This window comes from Bubalus bubalis, chromosome 2 (genome assembly GCF_019923935.1).
Source record: "Bubalus bubalis isolate 160015118507 breed Murrah chromosome 2, NDDB_SH_1, whole genome shotgun sequence".
NCBI classification, from domain to species: domain Eukaryota; kingdom Metazoa; phylum Chordata; class Mammalia; order Artiodactyla; family Bovidae; genus Bubalus; species Bubalus bubalis.
The window spans coordinates 117414496-117439548 of NC_059158.1; the positions used below are offsets into that span (position 1 = coordinate 117414496).

General features: G+C 43.9%; 1 protein-coding gene across 2 annotated transcripts in view; it reads right to left on the reverse strand.

Moving 5' to 3' along the window:
• GPR39 (G protein-coupled receptor 39) overlaps positions 1–15823 on the reverse strand; it is a 264487-nt gene extending 248664 nt beyond the window's left edge. The window contains exons 1-2 of one of the 2 annotated variants that reach the window (XM_044936202.2): positions 15690–15823; positions 14437–15417 (exon numbers count right to left, since the gene is read on the reverse strand). In XM_044936202.2, the coding sequence (XP_044792137.2) occupies positions 14437–15292 (856 nt within the window). In that variant the 5' untranslated portion in view covers positions 15293–15417; positions 15690–15823. Of the gene's footprint in view, positions 1–14436; positions 15645–15689 lie in introns of those variants that run through there. The other variant, XM_006077299.4, reaches the window with a different exon arrangement.
• Positions 15824–25053: the final 9230 nt, after the last annotated feature.

Below are 25053 nucleotides of genomic sequence, written 5' to 3' on the forward strand. Positions count from 1 at the left end.
CATACTATCTAAGGCAATCTACATATTCAATGAAATCCCTACCAAAATACCATGGCATTTTCCATATAACTAAAACAGATAATTTCAAAATTTCTATTGAAACACAAAAGATCCTGAATAGGAAAAACAATCTTGAGAAGAACAAAGCTGGAAGGAAGTATCATGTTCTCTGATTTCAAACTAAACTACAAAGCTACAGTAATCACAATAGTATGGTACTGGTACACAAATAGACACAGATCAATGAAAGAGAACAGAGAGACCAGAAATAAACTCACACTTTTATGGGTAATTAATCTATGACAAAGACCCTGATGCTGGGAGGGATTGGGGGCAGGAGGAGAAGGAGATGACAGAGGATGAGATGGCTGGATGGCATCAGCGACTCAATGGACGTGAGTTTGGGTAAACTCCAGGAGTTGGTGATGGACAGGGAGGCCTGGCATGCTGTGATTCATGAGGTCGCAAAGAGTCGGACGCAACTGAGCAACTGAACTGAACTGAACTGAATCTATGACGAAAGAGGCAAGAATATACAATAGGGAAAAGACAGCATGTTAATAAATGATATTTTAAAAACTGGACAACTATCAGTTCAGTTCAGTTGCTCAGTTGTGTCTGAATCTTTGCGATCCCATGAATTGCAGCACACTAGGCCTCCCTGTCCATCACCAACTCCTGGAGTTCACTCAGACTCATGTCCATTGAGTCAGAGATGCCATCCAACCATCTCATCCTCTGTCGTCCCCTTTTTCTCCTGCCCCCAATCCCTCCCAGCATCAGGGTCTTTTCCAATGAGTCAACTCTTCGCAGGAGGTGGCCAAAGTACTGGAGTTTCAGCTTTAGCATCATTCCTTCCAAAGAAATCCCAGGGCTGATCTCCTTCAGAATGGACTGGTTGGATCTCCTTGCAGTCCAAGGGACTCTCAAGAGTCTTCTCCAACACCACAGTTCAAAAGCATCAACCCTTCAGTGCTCAGCTTTCTTCACAGTCCAACTCTCACATCCATACATGACTACTGGAAAAACCATAGCCTTGACTAGATGGACCTTTGTTGGCAAAGTAATGTCTCTGCTTTTCAATATGCTGTCTAGGTTGGTCATAACTTTAGGTGAAAGAATCAAACTGGACTACTTTCTCACACCATATCTAAACATAAACTCAAAATGGATGAAAGATTAAATGTAATACCCAAACCCATAAAACTTATAGAAGAAAACATAGGCAGTATACTGTTTGACATTAGCCTTAATATTTTCTGAATCTGTCTCTTCAGGCAAGAGAAACAAAGTAAACAAGTGAGACTACATCCAACTAAAAAGTATTGTACAGAGAAAGGAACTAACAACAAAATAAAAAGGCCACTTATTGAATAGGGGAAAATACTTGGAAATGATATATCTGATAAGGAGTAATATCCAAAATATGCAAAGAATCCTTACATATCAACATCAAAAAAGCAAACAACCCAATTTTTAAAAGGGCAGAGGACCTGAATAGACATTTTTCCAAAGAAGACATATAGAATGTGGACTCTAGAGTGAGACCACAGTTCAAATTGCCATGGGTGATGACCTTGAGCAATTCCAAAAAGCAAGGATAATTCTATCCTCAGGATTGTGATGTTGAAAGGAATAGAGAGGAAATATAAAGGCCAGCCCCTTAGCTGACCCATCTGGGCACTCTGATCAGCCTTGGAAGCAGAATGCTAGAGAAAAAGAAACAATAGGAAGTCCTTTGAACAAAACACTTACTTGAAGGAAGAGCTAAAAGCTCCATTTTCTGGACACCTCATAAGCACCCCTGAATTTTAATACAACATGAGGAAGCAGATGGCTCAGACGGTAAAGAATCTGCCTGGAATGCAGGAGACCCAGGTTCAGTCCCTGGGGCAGGAAGATCCCCTGGAGAATGGAATGGCAACCCACTCCAGTATTCTTTCCAGGAGAATTCCATGGACAGAAGAGCCTGGCAGGCTACAGTCCATGGGGTTGCAAAGAGTTGGACACGACTGAGCGACTAACACTTTCTTTCACTTTCCTCCAAACTTCATTGAGACTAAATTTTCACCACCTTGTGAAAGAAGGTTTTGGAACCTGATTTAAGTTTCTTTTTCAAAATAATGTTAAGTTTCTTGTGACTACATGTCATAGAGCAAATTTCCACTTGTCATGACTATATAGAGCTCTTATTACAACTCTAATTAGTTCTTACTATGTATGGTGAGTTCAGTCATTCTAAGTTGATCCTTTTTTATTCTTTTTGAGTTAAAAGAATCCCCTCCTCATGTTGCACGTGGGTGCTTCGCACACTTTTAATATGTGGCAACTACAGAGACTTGCTTGCAATGCAGTTCTAATTCAGTAGGTATGGAGTGTGGTCAAAGACTCCGTATTTTAGTTTCCTAGGTTATGTTGATACTGCTGATCCATGGACCACATTGTGAATATCAAGACTGTAGAGGACATCTCTGGAGTAGTGATGTCTAATTAACCACCCTATTAAAAATTCTGGTGCCAAGAACCAGTTTATTTCATAAGCAGCCAATACTCCCCAACTCTTCATCAAGGGTATTTTTAGGATTCTTTCTACAAGTCTTCGCTTCTGTACTTTGAGGCCTTAACTAAAGAAATATTGAGCTCCTCAAAGAGGAGAACCTGCACTCTCATCTCTAAAGTCTTAATGACACCATGCACATTTTAGGCTTTTGTAAATACTTGATGAATGAAGCACTAAAATGAAACATGAAGACCTGCTGGACAATTTAGAGCAGTGTAAAGCCAGTCCACGAGGGTTTCCTGGAGGAAGAGACCTTCAAGAGACACAGTAATGAGAAAAACTCCAGATCCAAGGAGAATAGGCTACTTCTTTGTAAGTTTTTCACCCTCCAGAAAGCAATCGTCAATCACCACTTCACTTACCTCCCCTGTCAAGACAAACTTGAGCTTAAAAAACAATGACAATACATCCACTGTCCTCTAAATATATAAAATATGCAGCCGTCAGTTCAACATGATATTTAATCCTTCAGAATTGAGGCACATAGAAAGTCGACCCATAAATTTCTTAGAAAGCTTTGTTTCTGCTGAGTATATCATGTCTTCCAAAAAATAATAATATATAAAAGCCAGAGAACAAATGACCTTGGTTCTACCCCAACACCCTGTGTGCAGTGTCTTATTTCTAAGGTAAGCTGGATTCTTTCCACTTCACTACAGAAAGAGGATGGATTTTCTCTACAAATTCAGTGAACTTCATCCTTCCCAACTGGGCTTGACTCCCATGTCTGCATGCTTTTGGTTTCATAGCCAGTTAGACATTTAGCAAGTACAATAGCAATTACATGCTGCAGCCTCCTGATCCCCAGACTATGCTACCACCGCTGCTCTCCAGCCACCCAGCCACTCTTGAGATGTGTAAAGCAGCATGATGAGATGTCTGGCAGGTTCCTGTCTGCCAGAATGGCTCTTACACACAGGAAGTACAAACAGGAAATTTTTGTCAGGTTCCTCAATTGGCAGAAAGCTTAAGCGAGACATCTCTCTTTCTTAGACTTGCTTTCATCACTGTGGTTGGTTCCCACTGTCTGCCCCTGTTTTTTTTGTGGTTTTTTTTGAAGCTATTAATAAATGATGAAGAATGTAAGCAATCTGCCCTGGTGAGCAGCAAAGCTGCCCAGATATTCACTGATTCACCAAACATTTATTCAGCACCTTCTAAGCGCCAGGCTCTGAGAAAAAAGAGCTACTTGAAAAATGATCATTAAAAGATGAACCCACTACAGTCCTCCTCTTTGACAACCAAAGTATCTAGGGGTTCAAAATTCTAGCTGATGGGGCTCAAACCTGCAAATTTTGAACTCCTCAAACAAGAGAAAATTCCAGAAAACTCCAGAGAAAATTCCATGGTGCTCTGGATCATGGTAAATTTCCTAATCCCTGAGCCTCAGCAGATGTTAATAAATGGTGGGTAAATTCAGGAATGGCTGGCCCTTGGGTAAAGGTCTTAGAAGGTGGGACTCTTCACAGAGAAGTTTCCAGAAATTAGGTTTGGAAGATATAACTAAGGCAGGACAAGTGTCTACCTTGGAGCCCCCTTATCAGAGTTCAGAGAATGTATGTTTTCTATTGTCACATAACAAATTAATATAAATTAGTGTCTGAATTATTATCTCATAGTTGTGTGGATCACAACTCCAGAGCCAGCATGGCTGGAACCTCTGCTCTGGGTCTCATGGAGTCAGCCAAGCTGAGTTATTTCTGGAAGCTCTGGGGGGAAATGCACCTCTCAGTTCATTCAGATCCCCATTTCTTTGCTGGCTCTCAGCTCCTCAGGACCACCTACATTCCCTGCCAGCGGTTCCACACATCTGCAAAGCCAGCAGTGGAAAAGTTCTCTTACCTCCCACCCATCTTGTGATCTGATCTCTGACATGCCCTGTATCTGACTCCTAGACCTAGATTTAAAGGGTCTTGTGACTTGATTAAGCCCATGCAGGAAATCTCCCTATTTTAAGGTCACCCGATTTGGGAACTTAATTACTTCTGCAAAATCCCTTCACCGCAATGCCTTGATTAGTGTTTGACTGAATAAGTGGGAGCAGGTGTATGTACACAGGGGTCAGGAATTCCAGGAGCCATCTGATTTCTGCCTACCACAGGGCAGCGGGGGAAAGGCGGGAAGAGCCAAAGTGACTTCCTGAAGACTGCAGTTTGTGCAATCTCCCTCCTACCCAAGGGCAGCAGCCACCATTGGGGAATTTCAATTCCTTCACTTTCGAAGCAGCTCCTCCTAGGTGGCTCAGCAATAAAGAACCTGTCAATGCAGGAGACATGGGTTCGATCCCTGGGTAGGAAAGATTCCCTGGAGGAGGACGTGGCAACCCACTCCAGTATGCTTGCCTAAAGAACAACATGAAGCCACTCACAGCCACTGTGTTCCCAGACCAAAATAAAAAATACGGGTATGCAAAGTCCCTGATCTCAGGGAGCCCCGGGAATAGTTGGGTGACAACACCTGTGATGCTATCTGAGAAATGGGGCCTCAGATGGCTCATTATTCATAGGAAGCTCAGTGCAGGAAGGCTTCAAGGAAGAAGTAGGGACTTGAAATTGTCACTGAAGAATGAGTACACTGAAGAATGACACTGCACAATGGAAATAAGTTGGAGCACAGGTTCCCAACCTCCAGGATCCAATGCCCGATGATCTGAGGAGAAGCTGATGTAATAATAATAGAAATAAAGTACACAATAAATGTAATGCACTTGAATCACCCTGAAACCATCCCCCCATAGGTTCGTGGAAAAAATGTCTTCTATGAAATTGGTACTTGGTGCCCAAAAGTCAGAGTGACTATGACCAAGCCAGCTCCTCCTAACCAGAGCCTACGTGATATGGGGGCAGTTGGCGCTGCCATGCTGGGGACATGCGAGGAGCTGAATGGAAGCAGAGTCATTCTCTGGCCATAGAAGGCTGCAGTGACAGCAAGACTTGGACAAGCCAAGAGCCAGGGACATGGATAATGGCAGGAAGAACTAACTGGCATCAGCTGCTCTTCCAGGACTGTGTCCCCATGAAGGATTGTCTCTTTTCTACTCTGGGAACATGACCAGGCTTTGTATTTTGACTTCAACTGCCATGTGACAAATGCTATCACCCTAGGAGCAGCAGCACATCTCTAACTATGCATCTTCACCTCTTCAAGCCCTTCACTGACTTCCAAGGAGACATGGCAAACCCCTTAGCCATGGTCTTATCTGGAACAAGCTGCGTGGTAGTAGATCTTGTGTACCAGACTGGGCTGGTTACATGGCAAAGGGAGAGCTACAGAGTTTAGCCATCCTTCCGCACCCTCCTGAAGGCTTAAAAGACAATTGCCTCATCAAAAGGTTAAGAAGTCCAGCTTCTGGGATAAAAACTGAAAACAATACCTTTGGACAAGGCAGCACTTGCTTCTTAATTCCCCTGGGGTGGCAAGCCTTCTGGTTAAGATTTGAGGGAGATGGCTACAAACAAATGCAATTTAAGGGGGAAATAAAAACGTTGGTTAGTGACTTCCCTGGTGGTCCAGTAGTTAAGAATCCGCCTTCCAGTGCAGGGGATGTGAGTTTGATTCCTGTCCAGGGAACTAAGATCCCACATGCCACAGAGAAACTAAGCCCGCACTGTGACTGCTGAGCCTATGCCTGCTTGCCGCAACGACAGAAACCCACCCACCACAGTGAAAGATCCCACATTCAACAGTGACCCATGTGCTCCAACTAAGATCTGACGCAGCTAAATAATAACAAATATTTTTTCAAAAAAAAAACACATTGATTGAATACTTTTAAAATATTTCCCCCACTTCATCCTCTTTCCATTACCCTCAGGAGCCTCTTAGCAACAAGTGGTGAAAGGGCCTGCTAAGAAGTAATTTTTCAAGGTGTCTTATTCCATTATCATCCAGTTAAACAGAGTGTAACAAGGACTGTTAAACAGCACCCTAACCACTTTCACTGTAAGGTAACTCTTGGCAGGTACATATGGTGAACGCTGACATTTAAGGGCTGATTAACACAGACTGTTCCTTGGCTCAAGAGAGATAAAATCTTTAATGTCCTCCACAATGTCTTTACTTTTCAGAAGCCCGGGCCGAATCAGATCCCTTTCAAGAGAGCATCTTGGGATTCCCTGGTGGTTCAGTGGGAAAGAATCCCCCTGCCAATGCAGGAGACACAGGTTCAATACCTAGTCCAGGAAGATCCCACATGCCTTACAGTAAGCCCGTGTACCAAAACTATTGAGCCTATGCTCTAGAGCCTGAGAACCACAGCTACTGAAGGCTGCAAGCCCTAAAGCCCATGCCCTGCAACAAGAGAAGCCACTGCCATGAGAAGCCACCACACCACGATGAAGAGCAGCTCCTACTCTCTGCAACTAGAGAAAAGCCCACACAGCAACAAAGACCCAGCACAGTCAAAATTAAATTTTAAAAAAGTTTTTAAAGAAAAATGAGTCTTAAAAAAAAAAAAAAAAAAGAGCACCTTTAGGTTTCGACTAATCCCCAAAATTGTGAGGAATGATAAATTTCCAGAGGAATGCATGCCCAAGGGTAAACAGAACATCATTTCCAAACCCAAGCTCAGGAGCATTTAAGTATTTATTCAGTCAACAATTTTCCATTGAACATCTGCTGTGTCTGGAGAAGGCAATGGCAACCCACTCCAGTACTCTTGCCTGGAAAATCCCATGGACAGATGAGCCTGGTGGGCTATGGTCCATGGGGTCGTGAAGAGTCAGACACGACTGAGTGACTTCACTTCACTTCTACTGTGTGCCAGGCATTACACACAGTGGAAAGTAAAGAACAGCTCCTTGCCCTCGAGGAATGAGAGGGAAAGCAGACATCAATCAAATGATTTCACCACTAAATGTAAAATTATAACTGTTGAGTCCTGTTTCAAGGGAGGCTTAATCAAGTCAAGGAGGATGGGCCATGCTTCCCAGGAGAGATCTGAAAATGCTAATTTGGTGAAGGGGCTGACAGGTTAAGGTAGAGCATGGAGCAAGGCAGAAAAGCATTTCAGGCAAAGGAAACAACACATGCCAAGACCAGATGGTGACAGCGAGTGAGCCTGTCCACGGTCCACTGAAGAACGGGAGGAGGGGCCTGGGGCAGAACAATTAAGTGGTGTAATGGACTGAACTGTGCCCCCCAAATTCATGGGGTAAAGCCCTAACCCCACCATGTGACAACGTCTGGAGACAGAGCCTTTAGGGGAGTAATTAAGGTTAAACGAGATCAGATGTGCTGGGCTCTAATCCGGTTAGACTAGCTTCCCTATCAGAAAAGGAAACCGTACCAGAGATCTCTGTCCCTGTTCCCACCAAACAAGGGCCCATGAAGACTCCATGAGAAGGCTGTTATTTACAAACCGAAGAAGTAGGCTCACCAGAAACCATCCCTGCCATGTCCTAGCTCTCCATTTTCTAGCTTCCAGAACTATGAGAAAATAAATGTCTGCTGTTTAAGCCACGCCACCTGTGGTATTTTGTCATGACACTGCAGCTGACTAACACAACCAGAGAAACACACTCCATGAAGCTGAAGGAGCAGCTAACCATGAGGTCCTTGTGTTAAGGATTTTGATCTGTGACCTCGGAGCCATGGGAAGCCACTAAGGGACTTGAACATACACAGCTGGGAATGGCGGCATCAGTGGGACCCAGCGGCTGCAGCAGGGTCTCCCTAGCCAAGGGTCAATGCAGACACTCCTCCAGTGGTGATAAACGCAGTTGAGGTCCCTCAAAATGGAAAACGGACTCCAGGAGCTCAAGCTCTTTGAAGGTCCCTGCAAAGGAAGGTGCCAGTAGCAAGCAGGGCCCAGGTGAGGCTAAGCACATTGATTTACAAGAACTCACAGTGGCAGGTGACCAGCCTTATCTCCAGTGTTCAGTATGCAGCCAAGGAGTAGAAGCAAAGAGTCAGCTGGGTCGTCCCAGGGTTGCAGATCATCAGGGGAGGTGGATAGAAGGAAAAGGTTGAGAGAGATGACAGTGTTATCCAAGTGGTGGGTCAGAGGAACTTGCCTAGAGGGGCGAGACAGGGCTCCTTGACACCCAATTCAATATACTTGCTCTGTGCTGTCTCTACACGCAAAAAGCCTTTTATTCTGAGTGGTTTTAGCATTAATAAGCTGAATGCACTGCTCAGTGAAGGCCTCCGCTGTCTTATTACACTTTGCCCCCAAGAAGTATGCAACTAAGACAGATGAACAGACTTGCTAATGAATGGGGACTGGGCTTCCAATATTCCCTTCCACAGGAACGATGCATCTCTCCAACGGAGAAATGAAATCATTGAGGCAGCCTGATTATAAAACTAAAACAGCATCATTATGTCTGTCTGCCAGGGTGATCACAGAACACTGGGAATTTATGACAGACATCACAAATAGAAAAATAAACATGAAACACCATTTATTACAGCCACATCCACCCCAGTGAAGGGAGGAGGTCGGAATCTGAATTCTTGAGGCAAAACTCTTTTTTTCTTGAATTATCCAAACATTTGAGTCAAAATAATCTCTCACATTAAAAATGTCACTAATTTAATTTTGGTGATATTTCCCTGAGAGACTGAGTTGGCATAGCCCTTTATACATCAGAGAAAAAGTCTTTGCTAAGAAAATTAATGACACGAACATGATTGTAAGACCAGAATTTAAACTAGTCAAGAAACAACTATTTAAAAATTCTTTGGACACTTCAGAGTATTTTAAGGAAAGGCATTCATTTCCATGTAATCAGTTGATACACACAAGGCTATAGAGATTGATTTTTCAATTAATTATATTTCTGCATATGGTCTGCACATAGGGTGCAGAATTTCATGAAGTCAATGAAAGGAAAGCTGCAGAAACACAGGAATCAAATGACAAGCCACTGACAAACGAAGGTCTAGCCGAATTAGACCAGTTAATCCTAAAAGGAGGGGAAATTGACAAAGATGATGCGAGGACAGGAGCTTCAATGAGGGTGAATTAAACAGCAAAGAATTAAGAGAAGCTCTTGGGAGAAAGCTTTCTTTATAAGCTTCCTGTTCTAGAAAATCAAACACAATGGCCATCAGACCTCTTCTGTCAGAAAAATTACATCCTCCAAAAAGCATTTGTTTCATTCTGAAAAAAAAAAGTTATTATAAGAATTCACATATGATTAGGAGCTACATATAATAAAATATGACTAATTTCATAATTTTCACTGCTGTTTTTTACAATGATGTCCCAATAAAACCTCTTTTCATGGGAAATTCTGGAATCCATTTTATTTATTTTTTTAATTGGACGATAATCATTTTGCAATGTTGTGTTGGTTTGTGCTGTACAATGCAAATCAGTCATAATTATATATATAATTATTTTATTTTAATTAAATATATATATACACATATATATATATATCTCCCCGCCCCCACCCCCGAGCCTCCTTCCCTCTGGACTCCAGCCACTGTCAACATCTCAGCTTCCTCCATCTCTCCTGAATACATGACTTTGACCTCATATCTGGGGTCTTAAGACTCAGAGGATATGATTCTGATCTCCTCCCTGCTTCTCTCTGACCCACCCCACAAATACTCAAACACGCATCAATTTTCTTTTCAGAATAGTTCAGTACAACGGCAACTCTCAATTTTTTCCCCATCTAATACACATGATGGACAAAGTCTATATTCAACATATCCTCCACAATCAACCCAAACTGATGTGCAATTCCATCACTCTCTGCAGCTCCTTCCCTTTCCCTCTGACTCGGGAGAGCAAACCAGAATTTAAAATAAATAAATAAATAAACTATACTTATTATAGAGTCCTGGTGGCTAAGACTGTAAAGAATCCACCTACAATTCAGGAGACCAAGGTTCAATCCCTGGGTCGGGAAGATCCCCTGGAGAAGGGAATGGCTACCTACTCTAGTATTCTTGCCTGGAGAATTCCATGGACAAAGAGCCTGGCAGGCCACAGTCCATGGCGTCACAAAGAGTCAGACACAACTGAGCTACTAACAACACAAGCCTCCATGATGTTTAATTTTTTAATTTCACAGTTATCTGTAAAAAAAAAAAAATCATAACTATCTTTGAAAGACAATCACAAACTTACAGATCCTTAGAAAGTAGCCGTAACCGAGTCCCAATCACTTTATGCTCTTGGAAGCTACCAATTACAATGCTTCTTTTAAAATACTCTTATTTCACTTTGAGTGGGTGACATCTGACAGCAAGCCACATGTACAATAAACACAAACATGAACGTCTGTGGACCAGGCATTGCACAGAACTCCAAGTGAGTGTTCAGAAAGACAAGATGGAAGGGCTGGGAAACCCTCTTGAAAGGAAGGCTCATTTTGCATATTCTCAACAGCCAAGGTATAGAGAGACAAACGTACCAGCTCCTTGCTGTCTTGGCATGGGACAAGTTATATTAGCAGTGACCATACAGAAAGAAATATGTCTAGTATTGATTTCTTACTAAGCTGACAGGAGGCAAGAAGGGACACTCATGTGTCCAGAAATGTGCATTTTCATATTATTATTGTTCTCTCCTGCAAATTGCTTGAGAGCTAGGAGGTGTCTCAGCATCTCTTTCTTGTTTGGATATCCCAATTTATTTTCATTATTCACCAGCCAAGAACCTCAGCTAGACTGAGGCACAATAGCAAAGGATGCAGAAAGGAAAAGTTAATAACATTTTCTACATAGACTTCCTCATCTTGAGTAGATTTATGAATTTCCCTTCTGTTATGCAGAAGTTAGCATTTTTTAACAACGGGAGGAGAAAATCCTTAATGGTTTTTTTTTATTGCCTCCAGAGCTCCAAAAACATCTTGCGCTGTGTTGTCATTTACATTTCACATTAAATGCAGAAGATGTTTGAAATGAGCAAATATTTGTTTTAATTTGATACATCTGTTAACTGAAGTGCTAAAAGGACAGCTAAATCACTATATTAAATTCAGCGATTTGTAAACAATTTGCATTTTCATTTGTTCTGGGTTAAAAATGCCCCCAAAACATACGATTTATGAAACCCACAAAGTAAATTGCATTGTATCAATCTGATGGATGTAGACCATGATTCCTTCCTCTTCATTCCATTAATTTATTTCCTAACTTGAGTTAATTAGTGAGGATCCTATTTTCAAAAGCTCTTTGAAATTCATTGGGAGAAGGGGACATTTGCAAGAACTGCTCTGCAAACCTACTGCAGAGGCAACGGGCTAAATACAAATGGTAAATTCCCCCAAGACATTACCACACATTGAGCACCTAATTGCGATTCAACAATCTATGCAGGGAACACAGTGGGTGATTAATATATAGTTGTTACAAGAAACGGGGAGACAAGGAGAAGGAAAGAATGAGGGCAGCTGAGAGAACAGACTCATCCTCAGCAATTAGTAACTGGATGAGATGATCTCCAAGTTCCTATTTGTCTCTCCCTAAAAGTCTGGGACGTTCTGATTTCATGTCTGAATGGAGACAGAACTTCAACTAGGAGACTGACTTTGACTTGGAACAATACCCACTAGGAGAAGAACAGACATCTACTGAGAGAAATTTTTTAAAAAATTAATAAAAAAGAGATTAGTACGACAGAGAACAAACAGAAATCAATTATTTTTGTTCTTGGTCAAATGGAGTCTTACTTCCCAAATTAGAGTGGGAGGTAACGTCTGTACTCAAAAAAGGAAAAAAGGAAATTTCTTCATGCTAAAGTATGAATTACTGCTAGCAGTTTAAGACATGCCTAAAGGTATATGGGGGAAGAAAGAACTAGTCTTTCAATAGATATTCAAACAAATCCAATGTCTTGCTTCTTCCTGGAATATTTTGGGCAGAAGCCAGTGGGTAAGAGAGATTGAGTCAGGTTGGGTGCCCTCCCTAAGTCCCTGGACAATGTCACCCGATACAGACGCCTTACTCCAGTTTCCAGAAGTCCTGCTTTTTTTCATTTTCCCTTCCCCTTGAGCCTATGAACAAGCCACAGGCAACCACTTATTTCCCTGTCCTTGTAATAACAGAGAAACAAATCTTGACTCTTTATTGGATCTGCTTCTTTTACTTTAACATAGGTATTCTATCACTTTTGCTACAAGAAGGTTGCCTATAGCATGAAATATACAGGATGGACCACTCTCAAGGCTCTAATGTTTAAAGACAAAATGTTTTCCCATTCATATAGAGATAAAGAGTTGCAGAACAGAATAACATTCATCTTACTGCAGGTTTATAGGAACATCATAATCTTACCAAACTTACCTGTACATACAGCTGCAAAAACAAAGGCTTACTAAACAGAGAAACTTGCAACAACCAACCATATCCCTTCCCTTTTAACAAAGAAGCTTGAATTCTAACTCAGGTAAGATGTTTCTATGGGACACTAGTCCATCATCTGCTCAGTCTGCTGGCTTTCCAAATAAAGTTGCTATTCCTTGTCCCAACAACTTGTCTCTCAATTTATTGGCCTGTCATGTGGTGAGTGATAGGCAACTCGGAAACACCCCAGAGAAACAAGGTTAAAATCTGGGAGCTGCACTTAAGTGCATTTGAACTAGGTTCTCTCTAAGCCTGAAATTCCTCTTCTATGAAATGGAAATATGTCAAAAGCACAGCCCCTGATGCAGAATCAGGCATCCTCAACCCGCAAAATCCCTCCCCTGATTTTGCACAGATACAATAAGGTCAGGCCCACTGTACAGATACAGTGGAAGCCAGGGGTAAGGCTGGGCCAAACCCCGGTTCTTGTCATCCCTCTTCAAGTGCCTTCCATCTTTCTTTCTTGTCTAACTTTCACCCTGGAACCTGTTTCTCAGGTTTCCCACACCAAAACAAACAGCACCATGATTTATTCCTCCTCGGATGCCACACTGGAGAGGGGACTGGGGAGAAAGGGAAACATTTGTTCCATCAACTCCACCTTGACTCACACTCACACACTCACAAGGATATCTTTTTCTCCTTTCTGCTAAAAAATATTTTGAAAGACCCTTTGCTGCGTACACTTTGGGTGTTTCTGGGAAAGTCCAGTCTCTCAAAGGGTGGCCCCAGGACTCTCTTCTAAGGTCTTGGAGGGCTACTAATCATGGGCCCCTTCCCTTCCTGGCACACAGAAGGATCTGACTCAAAATAGTTGCATCACAACAAAAGTTTGGGAAACAAATCAAGTTCTCTGCATGGAAATTGGGTATCAAACAAGTTGCAGGAAATCTGGGAAGCCAGATTTCCTGCTTCAGACAAACAAGCCAGCCCGCTCCCGCTATATTTCTATGCTCTGATAACAAACAGACCCACCACGACGAACATTCAAGCACTACCCAGAGAAGTGGGTGTCTGAGAGCTCCACTTTCTTAAGACTTGGGTAGGAAACCACTTTGGGGGAACAAAGTCGCAGCCTGGAGAGTGTATTCCTGACAGCCTTGTTTCTGCTAAGGAGGACAAAAATGGGAACACAGTTCAATTGCCTGAGAAAGGTTGCCCGGGGTTAAGATGGGCTAGATAAGGATGCTCCCTTCCAGCCCTGCAGAACTTGGTCCTTCTCAGAGGACTTGCACCTGTCCTGAGTTACCTAGTTCAACCCTCACTTTCTCAGTATTATCATCGCCATTTTACCTAAGCTGTCGGCCAGCTGAGACTTGGCCAACAGTCACAGAGCTGCCACTGGTGAACGTACCTAGACTTTCTGACTTCTGGTCAAATGCTCTTCTGATCATAACCCCAGTCTCCAAAACAGAAAGAAGAAACATCCAAAGGCTTATATCCCTGCCTCTTCAACCTCCATGAACTTAGGTTCACACTTGTAAGGCAAGGCTTGGGTTAAGAGGACCTTGGGGGCAGTGGTGGGGTGGGGGTGAGGTCTGCTCCCAGGAGGCCCTGCACCCCGTACTCACTCAGGAAGATGATGGTCTGCCTCCGGGCGCTCCTGCTCTCCTGGCTCTCCAACTTCCTCAGCTGCAGCTGCTGCCCCTGGGCAGCCAGGGTGCCCTGCTTACTCCTCCTAAGCACCTGCATCATGCTCCAGCACATGAAGGCCACGGATACCAGGACCACAAGGTAGACCACAAAGGCACCAAAGATGCTGGACTGGAACACGGTCCAGCGGCTGGACAGGTTGGTACAGATAGACATGTTGGAGCTCTCCGGTTGCTCCTGGTGGCGTGTGCGGGAGCGGTTGCAAGTGAGTCCCCGGTGACTGGGCACGTTCATCAAGGGGTACTCAACTCCCATGGCAAAAAGCAAAGGCAGCGCCACTAGGGCGGAGGTGACCCAGACGAAGCCAATCAGCAGTTTCACCTGGCAGGGCCCCGACATGGCCTTATACCTGAAGGGGTGGCAGATGGCGATGTAGCGCTCAAAGCTGAGGGTCAGCACGTGCAGCAGAGTGGCATAGCTGCAAGCCTCAAAGAGGAACGTGTGCACCTTGCAGGACACGGTGTAGCTGGGTGTGGTCAGGGGGTTCCAGATGATGCTGTAGAACTCCATGGGCATGCCGATGAGGAAGACCAGGATGTCGGAGCAAGCCAGGCTTACCATATGATCTGTCACCTCCTTCTGCAGGTAGCCTTTCTTCTGTAGCACCTGGGTGACCCGAATGGTGACACTGTTCCCCAGGATGCCCACCACGAAGATAACCAGGTACACCAGGATGAGGGTGATTTTGATCCAAGTGGCCACCTCGAATTCGGGAACGTGGCTGTGATCAATGACCTGGGAGCAGTCCCTGCTGGGGTGGCTTGTGGAAGCCATGAGGAAGACAGTCAGCCAGGCAACCAGGTCCAAAGACCTTCTCAACTTCCCTTCCTCCTCCCTGCGGAGCCCAAAGTTCTCAGCTGCAACTCACCGGATTGGGCGCAGGGCTTTCTCTAGCTCACCTGGAAAAAGTAATTTGGGATTTCAGGTGCTTTATGGAAACTTCCTGGGGCAGCCCAAGCTAGCCGAACCGGAGGCGCTTAGGGGTGGGGTTTGAGGGGGTGGTGACTGGGCGAGGCTTGGTGAGCTCAGAGGAAGGAGGTTCCAAACTCGCTGCAGCCAGTCAGCCCACAGCCGCCAGCTCGCAGCCCCTTCCCCTGAAGATCCCTGGCGCTTTGTTCGGCTTCTCTCCGGCTCCCCTCCAAGCCACCTGGCCTTTACTGGTCAAACTCACCCTCCGGGAGCACGGTTTCCCGTGCAAAGAAGCTGGAGGCTGGGTGGTAAGCAATTAATCATTAACTATCGCCGCCTGCGCTCCCGGCCCCGCAGATCCACCCAGCAGGGGTTTGACTCAGCACCAGGCACTGTCCCGAACTTGGCTCGGGAGCACGAGGCGACGGCTGGCCCCACCTTCCCCGCCGCCCACGCGGCCACCACCGAGTTAGCGTTGCCTTCTGGGCGCACGCGCATCCCAGCCCCGGGAGGCGCAGCCCGGGGGGGAGCTGGAGTGCGCTCCTGGACTGAGTCCCCGGCTAAGGCCCGGAAAGACCGGCTGCCCCCTCCTGCCTTGGGATCCCCTTCAAAGGTTGGGCCACCACCACCAGATTGGGGGACCGGACCCAGGCGCCGTCCAGTTGGCGGGGGCCCCCGGAGCAGCCAGCAAGTGCACCCTCTTTGGTGCCCAGCCGTCGAGCCCTGGGGTGTGCTGACAGTGAACCGTCAGGCTATGCCTGGCTGGAGCTGCTGCCCCAGGAAGTCTAATAAGGTCGCTATAGAATCCCTGCCTTTCCCGCAAAGCGTCTCGGCGGCGTTTGCACAGGGCCTGCTTCGCGTCCCTGCCTAGAGTCCCGAGGAACGAGCGCCAGGTTCCTTCCTTTCAGTTTCACTCGGCTGCCCAGGCCCCTCCCCAGGCAGCGGCGGCGGGGTATCTCTAACTGGGGACGTGTAAATGCATAAGGATGGCGCCATCCACCGGGCGCTTCTGGCAGGAAGCGCGTCCTCAGTCCTCCTCCGAGGGAGCTGCGACCGGGACATCTAGGGCAGCAGGAGGGGTAAATATGACATTAAGAATCATGACGTTTTCCCTCTTCTCGGAGAGGAAAACCTCTCCGAGATTTTAATGGACCCATCTTCCTCTTCTAATTCTAAAATCCGAAGAAACGCTGCCGTGCGCAGGGGTGGGGTGAGGAGGTGGGGGTGTCTGGTGTTGGGGGGAGGCTCTCCTATGCATTGTAGAATATTTAGCATCCCCAGGTCTCCCGCACCCCACACCCAACCGTCACCCCACAAGGACAGCCACATGTCTCCAGATGTTGCCAGTTGTCCTCTGAGGAAGCAGAACTGGCCCAGGTGGAGAGCCACTGCCTTGAAGGAAGAAAACAGATCCTCTTTATCTGTTCATCCTGAGGGCCTAGCATAGACCTGTCCAAAAGAGAATCCTTAAATTATCACAGATTTTATTTTCTTGGGCTCCAAAATCACTCTGGACAGTGACTGCTGCCATGAAAGTTATGACAAACCTAGTGAAGTGAAGTGAAGTACCCAAGTCGTGTCCGACTCTTTGCGACCCCATGGACTGTAGCCTACCAGGCTTCGCCGTCCATGGGATTTTCCAGGCAAGAATACTGGAGTGGGTTGCCATTTCCTTCTCTAGGAGATCTTCCCAACCCAGGGATTGAACCCTGATCTAGCATCTGCCTGCAATGTGGGAGACCCAGGTTCGATCCCTGGGTCAGGAAAATCCCCTGGAGAAGGAAATGGCAACCCACTCCAGTATTCTCGCCTGGAAAATCCCGTGGACGGAGGAGTCTGGTAGGCTACAGTCCACTGGGTCACAAAAAGTCGGACACGACTGAGTGACAAACCTAGGCAGCATATTAAAAAGCAAAGACATCACTTTGCTGACAAAGCTATTTTTTTCCAGTAGTCATTTATGGATATGAGAGTTGGACCATAAAGAAGGCTGAGCGCAGAAGAATTGATGCTTCCAAACTGTGGTGCCGGAGAAGACTCTTGAGAATCCCTTGGACAGCAAGGAAATCAAACCAGTCAATCGTAAAGGAAATCAACCCTGAACACTCATTGGAAGGACTGATGCTGAAGGTGAAGCTCCAATACTTTGGCCACCTGATGCAAAGAGCCAACTCAGTGGAAAAGACCCTGATGCTGGGAAAGATTGAGGGTAGGAGAGGAGGGCAACAGAGGATAAGATGGTTGGATGGCATCACCAATTCAATGGACATGAGTTTGAGCAAACTCCAGGAGATGATGAAGGACACGGAAGCCTAGTGTGATGCAGTCCATGGGGTTGCAAAGAGTCGGACATGACTTAGTGACTGAACAACAACAAAATTATCATAACCACCACCCTATGATGTGACCCTTTTAAAGATGAAGAAACAGGTGTCCAGAGGAATAGATGCTTCCCCCCAAGGCCATAAGAGAGTGAGTAAGGGAGTTGAAAATGAACCCAGATCTATCAAACCCTGAACAGACCTACACTCCTAACAGGGAGGGAATTCTGGGAGCACAGAGGTGCTCAGAAACTGAGTTGGAAACAATACATATAGAGAAACAGGGACTTTATTTTCTGAAGTCAAACCTGGGCAGGTGGGCTGAAAACCTCAGGGAGTATGTGATTTTGACATTGTCTCAGAGAAAAGAAAAAAGTTGTATGGACATTGGATCTTTACATTTAGCACCTTATGTGGCTAGAGTTTTGTTTTGTTTCCCTTCTCTGTTATATTACAAGCTTTGAGACCATGAACTCTACCTTTTCCCTCTCTGACACTTCTCCACAAAGCCCTAAGTAGTATGTTTTGTTGACCCCTTTTCCCTCTATGATTTATGCTATTTGACCTACTTGCTGGCCCAGAAACTCTTAACTCACTTCCTCATTGGTGAGCTGTGCTTGGTGAACATGACCTTCATGGCCTTACAGCTGTCCCACAAAGCTCACACACTGAGCAAGAATGGACTCTTGGAGCTTCGGTAACTACAGATTAGAATCCTGAATGGACTCCTCTGCAAAAGGCCCTGGTTATTTGCTGTCCCAGAGTGACTGAGAAGAAGGTCTGGAAGAACCCCACCCTCCAACCACTGGTACCACCAGCACAGCATACAAACATACTCACTTCTTTCTTCTCAAGAGGAAACAAGTCAGGAACCTCACAAGTATCCCTCAGTCCTGCTACTGATCCCACCTTTGAAAAGTTCCTCTTGGTCATTCTTTGAGCTCCTGTTATGTGTCTGGCACTTTCCATGATTTGTTTCTTTGAATCCTCACAAGGCTACTAGGTAGATGTTATTACCCCATTTTACAGATGAGGAAATTGAAGATCAGGAAAATTAAGTGACCAACCATTAAAGATTGGAGGCAGGCTTCCAACCCAGGTCTGCCTGGCACCACAGCCCTCTCTACTCTGGAAGGCTCTCTGTGCAGGACAAAACTGTGTCAGGCTGAATAGTGGCATTTTGGGGAGAGGAGCTTTTTCTAAGTCACCAGATACTTCTCCTCTCCCCAGCTCCAGCATGCCAGTCATCCAGCAGTGTATTTGATAATTCCAATTTGTTCTGCTCAGACAAAATTTCCATTATTGTTCAATTTCTTTCATCAATTTTTTCTTTCACAAAGTGTGAACAAGGATTACAAATGCATGGCCAAATGGTGAGAATCAAGCTAATTAAAATTCATTCCTTACAGTAGAGATGGAAAATTGCATTTTGAACAAAGGTCCAGGATTATTGAATTTCCATTTCACCTTTGCTTTTCCTAAGACCAATTAAAAAGTGTATAATGTGCTCTCATTTGTTGATAAAAGACTGGTATAACACCTGGCCTGGCTCTGTGTAATCTGGATTTCTTATTAGCATATTGTATAGAGGGGAAATAGAAGAAAAATAATAAAGAGAGAGAGGAAAGAATACGTTAGGTACCCTTTGATATCTGCTCTACTCCAGGGTCATTCTGGGTCTACACTAACTTGTATTCACATTTTACACTTTCCAAGTGACCTTTTGGGTCACTGGCCGAGTGGCTTTCACACTTTAAGCTCTAATTTTTATAATAAAATCTTACATTGGCAACCAAAGTTTAAAAAAAATACACTTATATATACATATATATTTATTTTTGTAAATTTAAATTTATTTTGTATACTCAAATTAACATTTACTCATATAAAATCAATCAATAGCTTATACCCAAAAAAGTGAATAACACTTTGTTTACAAAGGTTCATGGTAAAATCACAGTGACTATACACTAAGCTATAAAGAGAACGTCAATAATTTTCAAAACTTATAAACAGTGTAGATAGCTTTATTAAGAATGCAGTACAACTAAAAAGTCATAACAGAACCAGAAAATTCCATCATCTCAAAAGAAAGCCAAAACCAAAATTGTAAAGTATCGAGAAAACAATCACCACAAAGAGACTTGCCTATCAGAACCTGGAGAAAATAGCTATAGGAACTCTCAGAGAAAAATTCATAGCCCTAACTAGTTATTCTAATAAACAGGAAAGCATAACAATAAAAGAGGTTATTAAAAGAATAAAATTAAGGAAAATAAGGAGTTAATAAAGATCAAAGGAAATGTGGAAGGACCAAATAGTAGAACTAGTAAATAATTCCCCCCCAAAAAAAAAAAATTTTAAGTAGAACTAATCATCAAGAATGACTAGTATCAGTCTGGCAGCCTGCATCTCCCACTCCCATAGCACAGGTGTGACCCTCAGAGAGGAGAAATGAGGTGAACCCTAGGGCCACTCAAACTTGTTGCCTGAGGAACTTTGCAAACCATGGGCAAGAAGGGACTCCACGCAGAGCACAGTGGAGGCAGAGGCTGCCTTCCACTTCACAGAGCACACCACTGAAAGGACTGAGAGACATAGAGTTGCAGACATTGGTGCAGAGGTTCTCTTTAGTCCTTGGCCAGAATACTTGAGTGGACATGTGGAGGTGAAACTCCAGGAACTGGGCAAAGTATGATTACTGAGGGAAGAACAAATGCTGGGGCTGTAAGCCAGACAATTCTTGAGGTCCCAAATTGCTGTGAGATGCTAAAGTTCCAACCAATGAGTGAAGAAACCTCACTTAACCAACCCTGGAGGGGCCAGACCTTAGTAGTAGAATTAAACTAGCCACAGAGCCAAGGATATTCTAGACCTGCCTTAACAAAGATACTGACCTGAGCTATCAAACAGGGTAGCCACTAGTCACCTGTAGCTCATGACACGAAATATGTCTAGTCCAACCTGGGATCTGGGGATGTGTTGTAAGCATAAAATATATACCACATTTCAAAGACTTTCTATGAAAAAAAAGAATGTAAACGTTAATTATTTTTATATATTGACTTCATGTTGAAATGATATAATGGCTATAATGGGTTAAATAAACTATACTGTTAAAACTAATTTCACTAATTTAAAAGGATACACACATCCCAATGTTCATGCTGCTGCTGCTGCTGCTAAGTCACTTCAGTCGTGTCCGACTCTGTGCTACCCCATAGACAGCAGCCCACCAGGCTCCCCTGTCCCTGGGATTCTCCAGGCAAGAACACTGGAGTGGGTTACCATTTCCTTCTCCAATGCATGAAAGTGAAAAGTGAAAGTGAAGTCGCTCAGTCGAGTCTGATTCTTCTCGACCCCATGGACTGCAGCCTACCAGGCTCCTCCGTCCATGGGATTTTCCAGGCAAGAGTACTGGAGTGGGGTGCCATTGCCCAATGTTCATATCAGCATTATTTACAATTGCCAAGTTATAGAGCAACCTGAGTATCCATCAACAGATGAACAGAGAAGGAAGATGTGAGATACACACACACACACACGCACACATACACACAGAGACATGGAATCCTACTCAGCCATTAAAAAGACTAAAATTTTGCCATTTGGAGCAATATGGGTGGACTTGGCATCAGGCTAAGTGAAATAGGTCAGACAGAGAAAGACAAATGCTGCATGATATCACATATATGTGGATTCTACAAAATACAACAAACTATTGATATAACAAAAAAGAAACAGACTCCCAGATATAGAAAACAAAGGAGTGGTTTGCCAGTGGGGAGAGGGAAGAGGGGACAGGCAATATAGGGGTAGGAGATTAAAAGGTACAAACTATTAGGTAGAAAATAAGCTACAAGGATATACTGTGCTACATGGAGGATATTACTAATATTTCATAATAACTATAAATGGAGTATGATCTTGAAAAATTGTGAAGCACTATATTGTACACATGTATTTTATATAATACTATACACATCAACCAGAGAAGGCTATGGCACCCCACTCCAGTACTCTTGCCTGGAAAATCCCATGGATGGAGGAGCCTGGTAGGCTGCAGTCCATGGGGTCACTCAGAGTCGGACACGACTGAGCAACTTCACTTTCACTTTTCACTTTCATGCATTGGAGAAGGAAATGGCAACCCACTCCAGTATTCTTGCCTGGAGAATCCCAGGGACAGGGGAGCCTGGTGGGCTGCTGTCTATGGGGTTGCACAGAGTCGGACACGACTGAAGCGACTTAGCAGCAGCAGCAGCAGCATACACATCAACAATACTTCCAATTTTTAAAAATATAAAAGTAATTTCACCTTTCTTTTTACTTTTTAATGTGGCTATTAGAAATTTTAAATTTGATGTGGCTTACATTTGTGGTTCACATGATACCTATGGGTTAGTATGCAAATATGGGCACAATAAAGGGCAGAAATGGTATGGACCTAACAGAAGCAAAAGATATTAAGAGGTGGCAGGAATACACAGAAGAACAGTACAAAAAAGATCTTCATGACCCAGATAACCACGATGGTTTGATCACTCACCTAGAGCCAGATATCCTGGAACGTGAAGTCAAGTGGGCCCTACAAAGCATCACTACAAACAAAGCTAGTGGAGGTAATGGAATTCCAGTTGAGTTATTTCAAATCCTAAAACAAGATGCTGTTAAAGTGCTGCACTCAATATGCCAGCAAATTTGGAAACTCAGCAGTGGCCACAGGACTGGAAAACGTCAGTTTTCATTCCAATCCCAAAGAAAGTCAAAGCCAAAGAATGTTCAAACTACCACAAAATTGCACTCATCCCACATGGCAGCAAAGTAATGCTCAAAATTGTTCAAGCCAGGCTTCAACAGTACATGAACTGTAAAATTCCAGATGTTCAAGCTGGATTTAGGAAAGGCAGAGGAACCAGAGATCAAATTGCCAACATCTGCTGGATCATCGAAAAAGCAAGAGAGTTCCAGGAAAACATCTACTTCTGCTTTATTGACTATGCCAAAGCCTTTGACTGTGTGGATCACAACAAACTGTGGAAAATTCTTCAAGAGATGGGAATACCAGACCACCTGACCTGCCTTCTGAGAAATCTGTATGCAGGTCAAGAAGCAACAGTCAGAACCGGACATGGAACAACAGACTGGTTCCAAATTGGGAAAGAAGTATGTCAAGGCTGTATATATATGTCACCCTGCTTACTTAACTTATATGCAGAGTACATCATATGAAATGCCGGGCTGGATGAAGCACAAACTTGAATCAAGATTGCCAGGAGAAATATCAATAACCTCAGATACGTAGATGACACCACCCTTATGGCAGAAAGCAAAGAAGAACTAAAGAGCATCTTGATGAAAGTGAAAGAAGAGAGTGAAAAAGTTGGCTTAAAGCTCAACATTCAGAAAACTAAGATCATGGCATCTGGTCCCGTCACTTCATGGCAAATAGATGGGGAAACAATGGAAACAGTGAGAGACTTTATTTTGGGGGGGCTCCAAAATCACTGCAGATGGTGACTGCAGCCATGAAATTAAAAGACGCTTGCTCCTTGGAAGAAAAGCTATGGCCAACCTAGACAGCATATTAAAAAGCATAGACATTACTTTGCTAGCCAAGGTCCATCTAGTCAAAGCTATGGTTTTTCCAGTAGTCATGTATGGATGTGAGAGTTGGACTATAAAGAAAGCTGAGCACAGAAGAAATGATGCTTTTGAACTGTGGTGTTGGAAAAGACTTGAGAGTCCCTTGGACTGCAAGGAGATCCAACCAGTCCATCATAAAGGAGATCAGTCCTGGGTGTTCATTGGAAGGACTGATGCTGAAGCTGAAACTCCAATACTCTGGCCACCTGATGGGAAGAGCTGACTCATTGGAAAAGACCCTGATGCTGGGAAAGATTGAAAGGCAAGAGGAGAGGGGGATGACAGAGGTTGAGATGGTTGGATGGCATCACCGACTCGATGGACATGGGTTTGGGTAAATTCTGGGAGTTGGTGATTGACAGGGAGGCCTGTCATACTGCAGTCCATGGGGTCGCAGAGAGTCAGACACGACTGAGCAACTGAACTGAACTGAACTGATGCATTGGGAGACCCCCTGAAGAAGAAAATGGCAACCCACTCCAGTATTCTTGCCTGGGAAATCCCAAGGACAGAAGAGCCTGGCTGGCTACAGTCCATGGGGTCACAAGAGTCAATACAACTTAGTGACTAAACCACCACCACCACAAGAATATTTTAAATTTCATGTGGCTTGCATTTGTGGCTCACATGATACCTATGGAACTGTGATAATATAAACAGAAGCATATAATGAAACAAAAGACAAAATCCAAGAAAAAAATTCAAATACTTATAGAAATTTCATTTATGATAACAGTAACATTTCAAATCAATAGGGACAGATTGTTCAGGAACTGGTATTGGGACAATAGATTTTTAAAAAGGGATTTTAAAAATCTTTATCATAATATAAGTTTATGTAATATAAATCCCAGGTAGAGCAAAGATTAAAATCTTTGGACTGTAATCATTAAGAAAATCATTAAAGGACAAAATAAAACACCAGAGAATTTTAATATTTAAATTTTTAATCTTATGACATAAATGCTAGAAGCTATGAAGAAAAAGGTTGATAAACTTTAATAAAAGTAAAGCTCCACAAGGGAAGAAACACTGTAGCCAATTTAAATGACAAATAACAAACCTACAGAAAATATATGCAATTGATGTTACACAATAATGCGTAATTTCCACAGTGACCCAAAGCATATAAAAATATACAGGCACGCTGTCTCTCTGTTGCGTCCAACTCTTTGTGACCCTACAGACTGCAGCACGCCAGGCTACTCAGTCCATGAGACTTTCCAGGCAAGATGCTGGAGTGGGTTACCATTTCCTCCTCCAGGGGATCTTCCCAACCCAGGGATCAAAGCTGTGTCTCCTGCACTGCAGGTGGATTCTTTACCACTGAGCCATCAGGAAGCATAAAAATGTGCCTTTTTCCCAAAGTTGATCTACAGAATCAATGTAACCCCCTCAAATTTCAAACAATTTTTTCTTTATAAACTTGGTAAGCTAATTCTAAAATTAAAAAATTTAAGAGACCCAAATCAGCAAGATGCTCTGAGATGAGAGGACTTGGCTATAACATATATGAAGAGTTATTATAAAGCCACACTTCATAAGGCAGTATGGCTTTGACATTATTGCTGCTGCTGCTGCTGCTGCTAAGTCGCTTCAGTCGTGTCCAACTCTGTGTGACCCCATAGACAGCAGCCCACCAGGCTCCTCCGTCCCTGG